This window comes from Theobroma cacao, chromosome 5 (genome assembly GCF_053813885.1).
Source record: "Theobroma cacao isolate CCN51 chromosome 5, ASM5381388v1, whole genome shotgun sequence".
Taxonomy (NCBI): Eukaryota; Viridiplantae; Streptophyta; class Magnoliopsida; order Malvales; family Malvaceae; genus Theobroma; species Theobroma cacao.
The window spans coordinates 29,848,503-29,866,139 of record NC_142643.1 but is presented as its reverse complement, the minus strand read 5'-3'; the positions used below and the strand labels follow the sequence as shown (position 1 = coordinate 29,866,139).

General features: G+C 33.5%; 2 protein-coding genes across 3 annotated transcripts; both read left to right on the top strand.

Annotated features, from left to right (window-relative positions):
• The first annotated feature begins 1,209 nt into the window (after positions 1 to 1,209).
• LOC18598699 (Transducin/WD40 repeat-like superfamily protein) lies at positions 1,210 to 13,232 on the top strand. 2 transcript variants are annotated; one of them, XM_007028331.3, is made up of 16 exons: positions 1,210 to 1,340; positions 1,451 to 1,506; positions 1,582 to 1,677; positions 1,757 to 1,801; positions 2,463 to 2,577; positions 2,749 to 2,845; positions 2,954 to 3,133; positions 3,277 to 3,335; positions 4,648 to 4,735; positions 4,813 to 4,888; positions 5,931 to 6,030; positions 7,665 to 7,716; positions 11,803 to 11,940; positions 12,170 to 12,257; positions 12,518 to 12,585; positions 13,013 to 13,232. In XM_007028331.3, the coding sequence occupies exons 1-15, from the start codon at positions 1,283 to 1,285 to the stop codon at positions 12,566 to 12,568; spliced, it is 1,299 nt and encodes a 432-aa protein (XP_007028393.1). In that variant the 5' UTR covers positions 1,210 to 1,282; the 3' UTR covers positions 12,569 to 12,585; positions 13,013 to 13,232. The 2 variants fall into 2 exon arrangements, with proteins under 2 accessions (XP_007028393.1, XP_007028392.1); XM_007028330.3 differs by having other exon boundaries at positions 2,746 to 2,845.
• A 615-nt stretch (positions 13,233 to 13,847) lies between these two features.
• LOC18598698 (uncharacterized) lies at positions 13,848 to 16,557 on the top strand. The gene is made up of 5 exons (XM_018120526.2): positions 13,848 to 14,005; positions 14,207 to 14,398; positions 14,491 to 14,532; positions 14,632 to 14,863; positions 16,147 to 16,557. The coding sequence occupies exons 1-5, from the start codon at positions 13,883 to 13,885 to the stop codon at positions 16,380 to 16,382; spliced, it is 825 nt and encodes a 274-aa protein (XP_017976015.2). The 5' UTR covers positions 13,848 to 13,882; the 3' UTR covers positions 16,383 to 16,557.
• The last annotated feature ends 1,080 nt before the right edge of the window (positions 16,558 to 17,637 follow it).

Here is a 17,637-nt window from a genome sequence, read left to right as displayed (position 1 = left end):
ATATTTATTATCAATTCTCAAATGATTAATTCAATCCTATAGACCAAGATTGGCATCTATTATGACCACCTAAATGTTAAGAAAGTCAACATGGTTTAACTAACCTTTTATTCTACAATCTATTAGTATAATTCATTCTCTTATCATATATTTTAGAGAAGATAAGAGCATAGTATAATGTCTACTCTTAGCTATCTCCATGTTCGTTCTTGTAGTAAGATCATTAGCTTTATAAAGACTCATGAAACTTCTTTCATAATCTTTAAATCGTCTTAGCTAAGAACTTCAATAAGCTGATATTAATAAAAAACAATCAAGATATGTCCCTTAAATCACTTTGGGTAATGATTGTTATCTTGATCACTCATTTTTCTTCACACGCTTCATGCTATACCCAACAACATCCTATTTGGGCATTCTTAGTAAGATTGTAGGGATGAAATCAAAGTATAGCACTTCACATATAAGATAACTTGGTGTTTTAAGGCCAATGAGTACTTATAAGATTGACATATAAAAAGTATTGCATAGACATTTGAGTGAGATACCAAATGCACTTCTCATGTCAGGTGATGCTAAGTAAACTTGCTCTTCAAGGCAAGCACCCAAATGCTAGTTTCAAGTTTTCTTATACTTTAACTTATAAGATCGGATGCTTACTTTATAAGTAGGAAACATAGCATGTGCTAATCTTTGAGTATTATCGATACATTGTTTCGATAATACAATGATCAGGAACTCTTTATGAACAATGCTTTGATGTATAAGGATCTCATAATTGCATCTATATTCAATTTTTTGCAAGGCATATAATTCATTGGGCTTTATCTACATAAACATAACTAGTGATTAAACTATAAACTTATGGATAAAGAATTATCTTTATGTTATTATAAAAAACCAAAAATCATACATGAATATCTCAAATTTTGTTCATATACTCTACAATTTTGTTTAATGTGGTCTTTATTACATGGCACAAAGAAATTGATATAGTAAAATTTCTTTTTTCAAATCTTTTTTGGTCTGACACATCAGTGCTATGTTAGCATCATTTGACATGTCATCATTTTATTAACACCTTTAATAGTTTGGACAAAGGTAGAGAAATTGATCGCACAAAATCGTAGAGAACAGGACTAAATTGACCAATTTTGAAATAAATAGACTAAATTGGTGAAAAAATTATAGTACAAGACTTGCCCGGTTGACACTTAAAACTTCTTACTCCTCTTTCTTTCGTTCCGCTTTGAAACAACAAAGGAGGAAAGAGTCGGCGACAATGCCTTCGTTTCCACAGCCTGGGTCGGTTACCATCTGTGAAATCAACCGAGATTTAGGTACCTCTTTCTCCTTCTCTCATCCACATGGTACACAGAAATACCAGAAACCTCGCTCCCTATTTTTTGTACCTTTTTAAATGGTTAACAGCTACAGTATTACTATGCAGTTGCTGCGGAGGCCCTGTCGGATGATGGAGCCAAGGACACTTACGGAAAGCTTCTTGTACGTTGTTAATATATTAGTTTTGCTGCTTGAATATTCGTCATATCTGGAATTTCAATCTTTGGCTATGTACAGGGAATGGTGTTCAGTCCGGTTCCATTTCAGTCGGTGGAGGATCCCACGCAACCTCAACCCACGACAAATGCCGCCAACTCTCAACCCAAAGGATTGGTGGGCTTCCTTCCTTTCTACTGGAATATCTTTTTCCTCTCTTTTCTAGTAAGTTTTCACTTATAAAATCTCGTTGCAGGGAATGATTGCTAGCTCCCTCAAACACATTTTTCAACCTAATGATGTGAGTTTTTATTTCTTTCACGATTTATATTTTTAAGCGTTTTCTCATATACCTATAATGTTTGTTTTAGTAGTTGTTGGATATTAATTGATGGTTAGAGTTGCCCAAAATTAATCTATTTTATACTTCTAATTTGAAAGCTTTCTTCCATACAATCAGAAATATGCCAGCATGATAATTTTTTGGCCAATATTATAATAAATTTGTTACCTGGTTGATCACCTTTTTTCCCTCCTGCAATTGTTGAACTACCATGAGCTTTACCTTGAAGGGCCACCCGTAAATGGCAATGCCATTAATCTGAATAACACTTATTTGAGAACCAGCATTTTTGTCCTCGAATCATTATTTAAATAAAACCTTTTTTATTGTGAAATTCTTATCTTTAAATAGCAATGCTGGTTTTTTATGTGCTAATGCTTACAGGCTATACCAAGTGCTTGTCAGACACAGTTAATCTTTCTTGGATTGGCCTAGGAAGATATTTGTATACCATGAAGAGATTTGATAACCATAGTTGATTACCTATTTATCTGACTTATTTATCTTAGAGATAGTTTAATTGTTTTAGTTACTCTCGAAAGCGCATGCACAAATAGTGTTGAAAGAGAAGGTGGTTTTAATTTTTCAAGTCTGCAGTCTCATTTGATAAGCTGTATAGATTGATTTGTTACCAGAAGTTGCTCTCCAAGGTGTGAGCTGGCATCAACACAAACATATCCTTGCATTTATCTCTGCCTCGAATCAAGTTACTGTTCGTGATTATGAAGATTCCGGTGGGCAACTTATTATATTATTCTGTGCAAAATGTCATTAACTTATTTTTATCCTTTGTTTGGTTCTCTCCTAGTTTTCGTTCCTTCTTTTTTGTGAAACAAAATCACTTCACTTGGCCACTTTTAGATGCATACAAATGTTACTTTTATATTGAATATTTTGAACAGCAGGGAAGGAGCCATGCATTTTAACAAGTGACTCCCAAAGAGATGTTAAAGTTCTAGAGTGGAGGCCAAATGGTGGAAAGTTGCTTTCTGTGGCATGCAAGCAAGTATCCTGTTTTTCCAAGTTGTTATTAAAATTATAATATATTCGTTTAACTCAAATACGGTTGATATTTTATGCTTAACTTCTCAATGCTTTTTTGATCTTCAGGGGTGGAATTTGCATTTGGGCGGCATCTTATCCAGGGAATGCAGCATCAGTTAGATCTGGTTCTGCTTCATTCTTAGGGGCACTCTCTAGAGGCTCTGGGACTCGGTGGACTCTGGTGGATTTTTTTCGAAGTCCTCATGATGAACAAATAAGTGCACTTTCTTGGAGTCCTGATGGAAGATATCCAGAAATGAATACTCTTGTGATATTGATTTATCTTTTATTGCTATAATTCATTAACAAGATTATGCTTGGGAGTTGAAGGTAGGAGTAGAAATGTTGTTTATTTAACTATTCAAATGTTTTCCATAACGTTTGTCTACGTATTTGGCCTCTGCCTCATATGAAAGCTCATCATTCACAATTTGGGATGTTGCCCAAGGTATATTTATGACAGTTAGTTTCTCTTGAACTATTTTTTAATTCAAATGTTAACAAGCAATCGTAACCCTTTCGATGAAGCACCCTGTAATTTGATACATATCGGTTGATGATGAACTTAGTTGGGAGTTTGGATAGGCTGATTAGTTACTTTTAAATAAATTATGATTCTTTATAATTCTTAAGGTTGGTTTTTTTTTTTTTTAAATTATGATTGTTTAAGTTAAAGGTTGCAGGGTTTTTTTTTTTTATATTTTTAATATTATTAATTTTAAGTCAACACCTTGTAGTTTGTTTCTGATTCTTTAAGTTCAAGGTTGCAGGTTTTTTTTTTTTTTAGAACTTTAAGTGTTGGGTATTTTTTTTAGTTTGTTGGAGATTTCAGGTTTTAAGTCTATAGTCTTATTCTTGTTTTTATATTTATAGTTGTTCTTACTGAAGTTTCCGTATAGGTTGGTTTCTAAATTGGATAGCTTCCTAATTGGAGAGTCTAAATATTCGTTGAAGTTGATGTTGTATTAGGAGTGCTAGTTCTTATTAGATTATGCATGCTAGGAGTCTACATATATGTATGCAATCTTTCTTTTGAGGATAAAATTACTATCAAAGAATTTCTGGTGCATTTGATTGTGATGATGCACTCAACCTTAGGTATGATAAACTTATTGGCAATTTATAGAATGGGGAGTTACACCTTCTTGTGTAGCCCAAGCATTGGACAAAAGAACAAAAACAAAAAACCTTTGGTCTGACTCCTACAGAACTTTAGGACTTCTTCATTCAATTTCCTCTCTTTTCTTAATAATTCAAGAAGTTCCATAAAACCCTAAGCACCCAGCTGTCCTAAATCATTGTGCACTCAACTTGTTGTTTGAACATACTTTTTTATAATCAAGATATATCCACTTTGTACTCTTTTGCTTCTGGAACCTTTACGTAGTTAGTTTTTTAACAAGAGTATAATTACTAATTCCTCCAAGACTCATCATTGTTCATTCTCGTCAATTCAGTCTTATGAGCAACAGAATGTGCAAGATGGTTGGAAATTACAACATGAAATATATACTGATGCAGGGCATCTAGAGGACCTTGGACTATTTACGTGCTGTTAGATTTGAAGATGATGTGAAGTGCTGTTAATGGATACCTTTTGCAATTTCTTCCTTGACAAACCTAAATGATCATCATAGTATAAGCAGTTTGCCTGGATATAGTTTCTATTGTCATCTTAAATATTTATGTTCATGTAGGCATTATTTCTTTGGAGATTTTAGTCTTTATTTTGGAGTAATGATATTTCTTGTAATTTCCAGGTATTGGGACACCCATCCGACGGGGATTAGGGGGAACATCAGTGCTTAAATGGTCTCCGACTGGAGATTACTTTTTTGCTGGAAAATTGTATGGACATAAACTTTGCGATGTTTTATGTCTAATTTTAACCAAACATCTAGGCTAAAGTCTCTGTCCTGTTGCAGTGATGGAACCTTTTACCTCTGGGAGACAAACACATGGACATCTGAACCGTGGTCTTCATCCAGCGGTTTTGTCACGGTAAGTGATATCATTTTTAAATCATTGAACATTGTTTATTAAAGGTTACAGTTCGCTAGACATAGAGATGTTGTCTAATAGCTGCTTGAATCATTATTACACTTTTTTCATTTTATTATCTGTTTCAATTTTCTCTTGGATTCTGAGTTTTATGGTAATTTTCCAAAAAGGTATTCAGTTTCCACCTTTTGTTCTTCAAACTTAAGCTATGTAGTTTGGAATTAAAAACCGTATGTTCAGGTTGGTAAGTATGTTATGAGTTCATCTTTCCTTCAGAATTTTCCTTATGGGTATACTTCTTCGTGATAACTTTGAGTATAAAAATGTCTAAACTATGCTTGCAAATGGCATTGAATGGTGCATAATTGACTTAGCTTGCTTTTAACATTAGTGGTGTAGAAGTGAAGCTGGTCATATAATCCATTCAATTTATTTCGGATCATATTATGTTTCATTAAAAGAATTGCTACCTTTATATAATTCAAAAACCTCTTTCTATGAAAATGTTATATGTTCCATGTGAATCTTATGTAAAAGTTCCCTCTAGTAGTTGTAATAATTAATTCAGATGGGATACTATCATTGCTCATTGGCAATACATGTTACTCATCTAGCTCCTCTTGTTGTCATTTTCATGTTTTAATCCTTCTAACTAGTCAAAGCAATTCAATTTGCCCTTTAACTTATCTAATTCACTCTTGAAGATAGTTGACAAAATTTTAGATGGAGCGGAGTGATCGGTAAATATAACAGTATGCCATTTTACCATTTGCATTGCATGCTTGGTTGCTAGTATATTGGAGTATGAAAGGGTTATATTTTCATGGCATTGTTTTGGAAAAACTAATATACTTTTTTACTAATATTTGACCTCTCTTTTTATTACCTTGAAGGGGATAAAGTCCTATATTGTTATAGTTATTGATGCATTATAGTTTGTCAGCTTGTGGTTCTTATAATTTTATCATAAACAGGATTCTGTTGGATATGACTGATATGACATTAGAATTTGCTTGTTAAGTGATCAATTGTGTGTTGTCAGGGTGCAACCTGGGATCCTGATGGTCGTATGGTCCTGCTTGCTTTCTCTAGGTCCTCAACGTTGGGTTCTATACACTTTGCATCAAAGCCTCCTTCATTGGGTATGTAAGCTATATGTAAAGAATTGCTGCCATCCATCAATATAAGCTTTGCGGTGGAATAGGAAACTTGCATGTAATTATGTGGAACAAAGAGAAAATCGAAGTTTAAATATTGACGAGTATTGTTATTTCTTTTGGGCTTTAGTTTTTGAGTTTTTCTATTTTTGGGGTTTCCCCCTGTTTCTGAGTTTTTTTTCTTTTACTATTTTTTATTGTTGTTAATACTGTGATTACAAAGTTGCTACCATTTTATTTATATCATTTTTGGTTCATGTTCTATTCTTTCTTTCTTTTCCTTCATTTTCTTTTCTCTTCTTTTATTTTCTCGTTTTTAAGAGAATTTGCTATCCACAAAAAAAGTAAAAAAGAAAAGAATTTGTTACATTCGTTTTTTATTTTCTCCTTTTTCATTAAAATTTTTTACTACAAAGACAAAATTACCTTATTATTATTATTATTATTATTTTTGAAGTTATAAGAATAAAATAGTAATATGACATAATGACATAATGACATAATAAGTTGTCATTCCCTTCTCTTTCTCTCATGAACCAAACAAGGTTGGTAATGTACCCCTCCCTCCCCTTTCCCTTCTTTTTTTATGGTATCCAAACAAGTGGAACTGTACCCTCTCCTTGCCCCTCCCTTTCCTCTCCTTCCCTTCTCCTCATGGTTCCCAAACATGGTGTTAATGAGCTTTCAAATTTTGGTCTTGTATTGGTGATATTGAGGATTGTAGTTTACATTCGACAGATAATTTCTTTTTGGAAAGTAGAAATAAGAAAAAAGTTTCCCTTTTCTCCCACCCTCTTTGTTTGCACTTGGTGTTGTGCCTTCCCTGTGGTGGGTAGAGGAACTGCACACGCTCGTTTAGTTGGCCTTCTCAGCAGCATACTTTGACATTGCATTTCTGTTTAATTTTTTCTTACTTCTGTGGTATTCTATCATTTGCTTCAGGCAAGATTGGATCTTTCTATTTTCAAATTCTTTATTTCTTTCTTTTAACTTTGCTTTTCTTTCAAGGTAAAACTCTACTTTACTTTTAATGTTGTTTGCTTTTTACTGGACATAATTTCATTTTAGGAAGTTGATCATTTTGTCTAAAATTTAAGACCGGACATGTTGCTAAGCACCTTAAGATCACCAATAAGTTCCATCTTTATGTGTGTTTCTTCAAAAATTATCAATAAATATCTAACATTTCAGTAATATATCTTCTCTCCACCGATCAGATCTCTCTCTCTCTCTCTCTCTCTCTCTCTCTTATTTAAGCCATCCTTTTAATTGAGACGAGTGGGTAAACCATAAAAACTTTAAAATGCCAATGACGCCTACAATTGCCATTCTTATGGTTTTAGAAATTTTAGTGAAAAACACTTTCCACAATTGTTGAGAGCTCATTATACCATGTTGACCTAGATGTCAGAGACAAATAATACAAGGGAGATTGGCTGGACGTGCTTTTAAAGCAAAGTATTTGAGCATGCTTACCAACTTGGTTTTTTATAAAGTTCATGCTTTGATATTTAATATTTGAAACCAGTTTCTGTGGATGTTATTGTTTTAGTTGTAGATTGAAGCTTTATAGTGCAAGTGGCAGAGTTTAATTTCTTCTCCTTGATGACTCTCTTCAGATGCCCACTTATTACCGGTTGATTTGCCAGAGATAATATCTTTGACAGGCAGGTATTGGAAGTTACTTTCTAGTTCCTGTTATTTTTAATTTGTAAAATACTTTGTGGAAATATTATTATTAAAATAACTCCTGCTTAGGTCAAGGTAACAGCTTGATTGTAGCCACATCCAACTTGCAAATAGAGGTCTTGAGTATGAATCCTCCAACTTAACCACCAAAATGAAAAAAACCAAAAAGAAGAAATAAAAAGTCTGGAGTTAGCTGAAAGTAAATAATGATAATAAGAAGTCTGCTTTTTTCTATAATTATATAGAATAATAAATATTTTGCTAGTTAATAATTATGCATTTGGTACTTGAACTATAGTTAAATATTCACTTTGGTACGTAAAGTTTAAAAATGCACAATTAGGTACTTGAATCTTGCTTCTGTTAACCATATTAGACATCTCCACTGTCTCTATTAAGCCAAAGTTTGGTGTGTCCCAAATAGCCAATAAATCACGCCAGTGTTCATACAATGCCATGCCATTTTGCCACATTATCAGTGGGGTCCATTACCATGCCATGGGTTAAAGAGAGGGAAATTTTCACTAAAAACATGGCATTATATGGACACTTGGCGCGTTTATTGGCTTTATGAGACACATCATACATAGGCTTAAAGGAGTTAGTGGGATGTGTAATATGGTTAATGAAAACAAATTCATATTACCTAAATGTACATCTTTAAACTTTAAATATTAAATTGAACATTTGATTATAGTTCAGCTACCAAGTGCATAATTAATCCATAATGTTAATTGTTTTGGTTTTAAAAATTTTAGATGTGTAATCCAATTGTAAAAATTCCATTGGAACATTAAATAATGAATATTATTAAAAACAAAACTATTTATTAAAAATAACTCAACAAGACTAACTAATTAATTGGTCTAATCTTTATGCTTAAGAATTATAGCAAATAATGATAGTTAAAATGTTTGATTCAAGGCTGATCTAACTTGGTATCGAGATTGTAGTGGAGTCCTAAAAATGACTTGTCTTGGTTTTATTTGTTTTTTTAGATGTATTAGTTTGATTGAAAGTTTCCTGTTAGAATTTTTTTAATGTATAATTCAGCTGGAATGTTGAACAATAGACATTGTTAAAAAGAGTACCACATTATTGAAAACAAGTGATATGAGTTAAATTAGTCAATTAATTGACTTAATGTTAATACTTACAAATTATACAAAGTGATGATATCTAAAACTAATTGATTATTGATGCAATGTTGGTATAATCTTAACATTTGCCATTGGGGCATTTATTAAGTTGTTTTGACTCTATTTTAACACTTGACTATTAGTTTCATATATAAGGAATTTATATTTTTTTTTATTAAAGTTAATAAGTATAATTGGTTATAATTTAATGGGCCTAATCTTAATATTTACTATAAACAATAAGAAATCATATATTTAAAAGTTATAAGCTAATTGATTCAATAATATTAATCTACTTTTAATTTATGTCTCAGCTCATGATTAGTAGTAGATATGTTTATCCATATTCAAAACATAAAAGTGTAAAACCCTTTAATTAGAAAAACAACTCAAAACCAAATGGAAAGAGGCAGGTTGAATGAGAACCAAAATGAAAAAGAATGGCTGCCAACTCAGCCAGCTTATGTGCTTTCTTTCTTTCTTTTTCTTTTTTTTTCCCTTCTTGAAATGACAAAAAGCCTCCCTTTCTTTCTTCTAGTTTGTGGTCTCTTCCTACTCAAACAAGTTTATATTAATTTTAATTAAGGGGGAAAAATAACTTCATAATTTGATCATTTTGCATTTTGTAAAAGGTCATTAAGTTACAATTGGGGTCATTTCCGGTTATGGCATTAGGTAGTTACAGGTTTCTAGTCGTTTTGGGTTTTTTGTATTTTTCAGGTCTGAGTTGTTTTGTGCTCGGATAATTTTGGATACATGTCGGGTATCTTCTGGTTGTTGACTTTCAGAGTCAACTTGGGTGGTATTGCATTGGGATAATAGCATAGCAGATGGATATTTTAATGCCTTTGCATGCCTTTGAGAGCTTAGATGGAGGGAGAAGGTGATCTAGGAAGATAAAGAGAGTTGAGTGGAGATGATTTTATGTCTTAGTTTGTTAGCTTAATGACAGGATAAGGATAATTTTCCTAGTTATCTTGTTTGGTGAGAGAGGAAAGACGGAAGAGTGTAAGGCAATTGTTAAATAAATTTATATTTGATGCACTGTTTGTGTATATATCCTATACTATCAGTGAACCACATGTCATCATCTTGTTAAGAAATAAAAATTTAAAATTAAAGATCCTTAAAATGCAAATAACATATAATTTCAGTGATCTTCTATTCTCTTTGCATTTGTTTTAACCCAACAATCAACATTTACTAACTCTCACCACCTCTTGGGAATTTGCAATTGCTGCTTCAATGTGCCTCCAATTCAAGTTTCATGAGTTGCGGGGAGTGTGAGATAATTATATCTAAATATGACCCTTAGGTTTAAGACTTGAGAAGGTTCTGAACAAGTCCTAAACTCCTGATGGGGTTAGGTTGCTTATAGTATGTGAGAGCATCCAAAGGGATAAAAGATTGCTAGCAAAATTGAAAGTTTTGGAGCTGTTTGTTGAGATTTTAGGTTTACCTTATGGGTTTGTTTCCCTCTTTTTTTTTTTTCAAGCCTTAGGGTTGCTGCTCATTATATTAGAGATTTGGGGTTTTTGACTGCTCTCAAGAATGAGATTTTAAGTTTGCTTGTACATGTGCCTATCTTATCTTCTATATATGTACATGAGAAAATGGGTTTTCACTGAAGGGAATTTAGTCTCAGAGAAAGGCATTTTTGTAGCGGACGAAGTAAATTAATTTTTTCAGATTAGTAAGTGATTTTTTTTTTTGATGTGGTGGAAGGTGAAAGAGGGAAAAAAAGTAATTATACCAAATGTGTAATTAACCCAAGCTAGAACAATTGAAAAAGGTTTGGAGGCTAATCTGGGATCATTTGAGGGAAAAAATGTGTAGGATGGGGATTAAGGTTGGATGAAGAGCATCAAGTTTGGAAAGTTTGTTATGCAAGTTGTACAAGTAAAGTGGGCAGTTGTCTAGGTTAACTTAGAAATATAGCTTCACATCTAATAGCATAGTAGCTAAGAAATGTCTATAAAAATAGTTCTCTCAACTCTCAGAATTAAGGGAAAATTACTAGGTATGTTTTACCCATTTTAGTTCCTTGTGGTTTAAAAATAGTGGAACTAACCTTGTGAGGTTTCTTTCTTTACTTACAGAGGGTTTTTCTTTCAGATCTCATTTTCCTAGAAATAAGAATGACAAAACTATCCTTATAGTCAGCCTTCGAAAAATGTGGAAAAATTATGTAGATAACCATCAAGTTGGATTTCAGATTTTCATACAACTATTTCACCTTTTATAAGAAAAAAAATGTTAAAGAATTTAAAATGTTAAAATATGTAGATGGGGGCAGTTCAGCCACTTTGTTAAAGATTAAATAGCAGAATTCTTTTGATTATCTATTTAAACCACATGGTCTTATGTTTGCCACTTCGGAAACGACATGAAAATAAAATTATGTTCTAACCACTTTGAGGTAAGATGTAATTTTTTCATCAAATCACATGAAGCATCTGTTCTAGGTTCAATAAAGATGGACTCCAAACAGAAACCAACTGTTGGACATCAAACAAGGGTGTCATAATAATAAAAAGAAAAATGAAAACAAGACTTAAACACCATCATCTCACCTTTGCCAAACGATATACTATAAATTAATTAAAATACCCCTACCTCATTAAATCATTGATAGATAAAAATAAATTCTGCAATCCATTTTACTTAAAGATACGTATATTAAGAGTCAGTACCAATTGCTAATTGGCTATCAAAGCTCCCAACTTCTATTCTCGTGATTGTCCAAATTGAGCCTTTCGAATTATTACTAGCCTCGACAAGTCTTCTAAATATCTGTGCAGATGTTTACGGACTTCTCTTCATCAGGGTCTATAGCTTTTCTCAAGCTTAAGTTTATTATTTCATATGATTTCATGCATAGAATATTCTTCTGCCTAGTTAAATTGATCTCAAATATTTTGTCATGCAGTCAGGGAATTGAGAAGATAGCCTGGGATGCTTCTGGAGAGCGATTAGCAGTATCGTATAAAGGAGGGGATGACATTTACAAAGGTCTCATTGCATTATATGACACAAGGAGGAATCCCTTGATTTCTGCATCACTAATGTGAGCTTCTGCTTATCTTACCAGATGCTTGACATTTTGGTTACAAAAAATGTTACTGCATACAGCTTTCATGGAGCACTCCATAGTTCATTGAATGCCAAGTCAAATGATCTAAATGAGATCATTATCTCCTCCATTTTTTTTTTTTTGGGGGGGGGGGGGTGGGTGGGGGTGTTCTGAATATTTGTAACAGCTAATTTATATATTTGTTTCTGTAATATGAATTCAGTGGTTTTATCAGAGGGCCTGGCAGCAATCCAAAGCCAATTGCGTTTTCCTTTCATGACAAGTTTAAACAGGGACCATTGCTTTCTGTGGTAAACCCTCATCATTCCTCTTACATGTTGATTTGGACTGTTAGGTCAATGAATGAGCGCTTGATGGTTTTTTTAGCACTCTTTATATATGTCATGCTTTGAATCTGTGTACATGAGTTTCTGGACCTAACTAGTATCTTATTATGTATTTTAAATTCTGGTAAAAAATGGTATAGATTTTAAATCTCTGTGGCAACAGGCAACTAGCAGCAATTCATGTTTCCAACCATCTATTCAGATGTGTTTTTTTTCTTATGCAGTGCTGGAGCAGTGGATTCTGCTGTACCTACCCTCTCATATTTCGTTCCTAAGGTTTTCCCTGGAGAAGGTATCTTCTATTCTCCTAGGTTCCTTGGCTGCACATTAAATTTAAGTGCATGCCCAACACAACAAATATAAGCTGCCCTCCCTTAGTCTTCTTTTTCCATGCTAAAACTAAGCAACATTTGGATACCATTTGTAATTGTTAAGCTTTATTTTCCCACATTGTTAGCTGTGGAGAAACTTTTGAAGCTACTTATTGGAAGTTCTTGTGTTAACAGAAAAGATGTTAAAAATGATTTAATTACATGTCCAACCAATTTGTAATTGTTGGCCCCAAATAAGTGTATCCTGTTTAGATATGGAGATTGTAGGGGCACTAACGGAGATTAAAGAATGAAACTTCAAGTATTAAAAGCTGTCATTTTCTGTCACTTGTTCCAAAGACATATTTTTGATATAGTTTTCTATTTACACTGTCCTATCTCTTACAGGCTTTCTGAGGCAACCTGTGTATGGCTTATTTTGCAAAGGGTACAGACAGGAGGGTTAGATCTGCGGAAACACAAATGAAATTGAGGGAATTTATAGCTTCCATTGTTTTGCTTCAAAATGTTCCTTTTACTGTTTTGCAGTGCCTGAGTTTAGAAGTTATTGTTGTAACTTGACATCACTGGTGACTTAAGTTTTAGTGATGAATGATCACTTCCATCACATGCTTTCCCTCTATATTCTTGTAGGGTAAAAGATTGGGAGAGGGGAAATGTGGGAAGAGAGAAAACATGCTTTTTTCTTTCCGTTGATGTGCTTGGTAGAATAGGTGGAAAAGTGGGTAGAAAAAATATGTATTTTTGTTATCTTTTTCATGGTATAGTAGAAAAAAAAATACCAAGGAAAGAAAATGAAAATTACATTATTTTTCCATGACCCTTTTTGTAAGTGGAAATAAAAAGATAAAATCTAAGAGAGGATGGAAAATTTTATAAATTTGTAAGACTTAATTCACACATTTCATTCTCTCTTTTCTAAACTTTTCAATTTTGAAATGATTTGGTTATGTGAATAAGAATAGAAAAAAGGCTACCTTTTGGTTTTCTCTTACCAAGCAATAATGAAAATCATTTTTTTTTTTGGCACATGGTTATGTTTCTCATGTTAAAACTGGACAATCGATTTTATAAATTGAAGTATAGGTGTAGGCAGGCAGCTGAGCCCTGAATATTATTTGGTAAGCCCGTGCAGCACCAACCAAGCATACCTAACAGGGGAACTGGGTTAGGTATGAGGAAACAACCTTTCTTTTTCCGTCATAAAAGGACCCCCTGCACCTTCATTGTCATCAACGTAGACAAAGGGGAGCGGAAATGGAGGAAGCCCAAAAACAAAAGATGAAGATATTATGCCTTCATGGGTTTAGAACCAGTGGGAGTTTCCTGCACAAGCAAATCAGCAAGTGGGATCCTTCCGTTTTCTGTCACTTTGACATGGTATGTTTGCTTAATATTTCATACTAATTAATACACCAACTATTTGACCCTGATCAGTGTATAAAATAATATAATTTTCCTAATTAAATAGGGTACTCAAGTAGTAATATTCAACATAGTGCAATAAAATGAAGAGTGTTCAAAATCTAGCAGACTGGAAAATCATAATAATAAACAAAACTGCAATACATGTATATACAGGATTTTCCTGATGGACTATTTCCAGCTGGAGGCAAATCTGACATCGAAGGCATATTCCCTCCTCCGTACTTTGAGTGGTTCCAGTTCAACAAGGATTTCACGGAGTACACAAACCTGGAGGAATGCGTCTCTCACTTGTGTGAATACATCACCACCAAAGGACCTTTTCATGGATTGCTTGGCTTCTCACAAGTACGTTTTATTTTAATGCATCACCACTTGTTCCCACAACAAGTTTCTTCCAGATTGTTTTCTCTTCTTATTGCCCCTTGTTCTTGCTGTAGGGTGCAACTCTTTGTGCTCTTCTGTTAGGCTACCAGGCACAGGTAATATAAGTTGCAAGTATTGATGCATCTGAGTTAGGAGGTAGGTCTTCTTCTCTCTGCATTTTGGGTGATATTCTAAAGGTATGGCAACGCATGCAGGGGAAGGTGTTGAAGGAGCATCCACCCTTCAAATTTTTTGTTTCAATATCCGGATCAAAATTCAGAGAGCCAAGCATATGCGAGGTCGCCTACAAAGACACAATCAAGGTCAAATCTGTGCACTTCATAGGAGCTAAGGACTGGTTAAAGTTGCCTTCGGAGGAGCTGGCCACCGCCTTTGACAATCCTCTCATCATTAGGCACCCGCAAGGCCATACTGTCCCAAGACTAGGTAAGCCAATAATGCTACTTGTTGCCTTTTTTTTTTTTTATATAATTGAGTTTGAGAATATTTTGTGAAATAGATATATAATAATAATTATATTATTATATTTAATTATTGGTGTACATTGACATGTATAAAATATACTGTTACCATAGTTATCATGGTGGTGTTTGTGATAGTGTTTTTATATAAAAATACACCTATAAACAGCTAGATGATAAAATAATACAGTAGAAGAGAAAAGAGAGAGACGGAAAATGAAGAAGAATCTAAAAGCATGTGACTTTTGACAAATTCAACAAACCACGTTCCCCTAAAATGAAAAATCTAAAAAAATCTAATATAAATCCAACCTCATCAAACCTCGAACCCACACCGCAAAAACCCAACTGAAACCCTAATCTTATCAAACCTCAAGTTCACACCTATAAACCCAATCATTGCTTAGTTGCAACAGCATGAGAAAAAAAAAAAAAAAAACACCTATAAACCCAATCATGTGTTGAGCTGAAAACCACTTAAACTTAAACCCATCAGACTTCAGATCCACATCCCATAAACCTAATCTCATTAGACCTAAAGCCCACGCCTCAAAATCTAACCAAGTGTCAAGTCAAGAGCCTTGATGCCCCATATTAAAAGAGAAAAATTTAGAGTCCATCGAAGACGAAGATGGGAAAAAGAGAGTCACAGAGCAATACTTTGGTCGAATAAAAAACCCTCAATTAAGCCCAAAGCACGCTTAAGCCCAAAAGCCTATAGTTGTGAGAGAGCCAAGTGTCAAGGCAAGAGACTCGCCAAGTGTCGATCAATGAGCCCATTGAGGTTTCTTTTAAGCATAGTTATTACAAATTATAGATATAGATTATAGATTGGGATTTTTATTCTCGTGATTTCTCACCTTGTTGTCCCTGTCATTCTAAGAAGTATGAGACAAAAACTTGGTCGTTTTGGACTTATTGTCTTAAACAAACAATACATGTGGGTGTGGGTGTATTTAAATTGTTGTGACATATAATTCATTAAATATTGTGGAATATTCTTTAGGGACCATGGCTTTTCTCACCAAATTGAGAATTGGGTGGCTTAAATTAACAAAATAAAAGTTGAATGGATAAAAGTAATATATTGAAAATGATGAATAGCCAAAGATTTACATTAATACCCCAATAAATAAACATACTAATTAAGATAGAATGTAGCGGTAGAACTTGTACAAAAGAGAAGTAAGCAATGCAACTAGTTGAAATTTCATGTAATCTTACATTAATTGATTCACTTGTCTTCAGATGAGGCATCCACTGAGCAATTGAGCAATTGGACTGCAAAGATCCTCCTCCAGAGCAATGCTAGCATCTCCAATAATGAACATGAGCTGAAAAATGGAGAAACCAACAAGGACGATGAAGAGGAAAGGCCAAAAGAGTTAAACACTAACACCATCAACAACCAAGGGGATGCCTCAAAAATTGCTGGAAACCACAAGGAATTAAAGGTTGGAGAGGCAATCCAAGCACAACATTAAAATGGATGAGGTAGAATCATGACCTTGGGAAAGGAATCTTTGGTAATATATATATATATATATATATATATATATATATATATATATATATATATATATATATGTGCGTGTGTGTGTCTAATAAATTTAATTAAACCAACCTATTATTTTTAATGACATTAAAGTATTTGACTTATTGATTGGTATATGATCTCATGTATAGTGTCACGACCTGAAACTCCCATCGAGTCCGTGACAACTACCGCGAAGTCTCGTCAGACATTCTTTACCTCGAATGTTGACCGAAACCTCGCAAGGCTTTTGTATCAGTTTTCTTACCTCCCCTGTGATCGACAGTAACTAAAATCGTGTTTTGAAACGATATGGACCATTCTCTCATCCAAAAATAATGAAAATTTATTTATGTCTCACAGGGGGATTTTAATCATTCATTTTTTTTTCTTTTTCGAAAATTTTGAAATTCGTAAAAATGTAATATGTAAGTGGAAACACATATTTCATGATTTAAATTAAATTTTTAAGTCTAAAATATTCGTTTAAAGTAAAATTATAGCTATTTGAATATAATAAAAATATTAAATAAAATATTATATTTTCTTAAAACACAATATTTTCAAAGTCTTCCTAAAATAACTTTTGTAGCGTAAGAATAAAATAAATTTATTCATATAGTAATAAAAATAATTAAAGTATGAAATTTTGTTTACAATGATACGTGGGCCCCCAACTGACCAAGAAGGTGTAGCGTTACGAATCCTTACTTTCTAGGATGCAACTCTGAGATTAATTCTTATCTTAATCAACTATCAACTATCAACAAACTGTCTTGAGCCTGAAAAATAGATAAGAAGAGGGATGAGATTACATAATCTCAGTGAGTAAACAATTACCATCAAAAGCATCTAAAGCCGAGTAGACGGAGACAATATAAAAACGTTATATCTCAATAATGTTCATAAAGCAAAATTCATTTCAATCTATACCAAACAATTTCTTTTCGTCGAAATTTCTCGGCTTATGAGTTTTTTAAACTTGGCCCCTACCAGAATCATTCTCGTGGGTACCTTCGTCAAGGTATCCCACTAAGACCACCAAGGCTATTAAATGTCCCATACCCATAAACATGTTTTCGTATCTGACACACAGCCGTTCCTTGGCGTTGGCTGAGTCTCACTCTCACGTGGTGGCCCGAACGTGAGGTGCACTCAAATCTTATCTCAAGAGATACTTCATCCAACATCTCCCCCCGGAGGTA

What these genes read in the sequence shown, in the direction of transcription:
- LOC18598699 (XM_007028330.3), top strand. Translation starts at nt 1,283, where the DNA reads ATGCCTTCGTTTCCACAGCCTGGGTCGGTTACCATCTGTGAAATCAAC. An exon ending in TACTTTTTTGCTGGAAAATT is followed by an intron (nt 4,736 to 4,812) that starts GTATGGACATAA and finishes GTCCTGTTGCAG; the next exon opens with TGATGGAACCTTTTACCTCT. An exon ending in ATAATATCTTTGACAGGCAG is followed by an intron (nt 7,717 to 11,802) that starts GTATTGGAAGTT and finishes TTTGTCATGCAG; the next exon opens with TCAGGGAATTGAGAAGATAG.
- LOC18598698 (XM_018120526.2), top strand. Translation starts at nt 13,883, where the DNA reads ATGGAGGAAGCCCAAAAACAAAAGATGAAGATATTATGCCTTCATGGG. An exon ending in GATTGCTTGGCTTCTCACAA is followed by an intron (nt 14,399 to 14,490) that starts GTACGTTTTATT and finishes TTCTTGCTGTAG; the next exon opens with GGTGCAACTCTTTGTGCTCT. An exon ending in CCATACTGTCCCAAGACTAG is followed by an intron (nt 14,864 to 16,146) that starts GTAAGCCAATAA and finishes ACTTGTCTTCAG; the next exon opens with ATGAGGCATCCACTGAGCAA.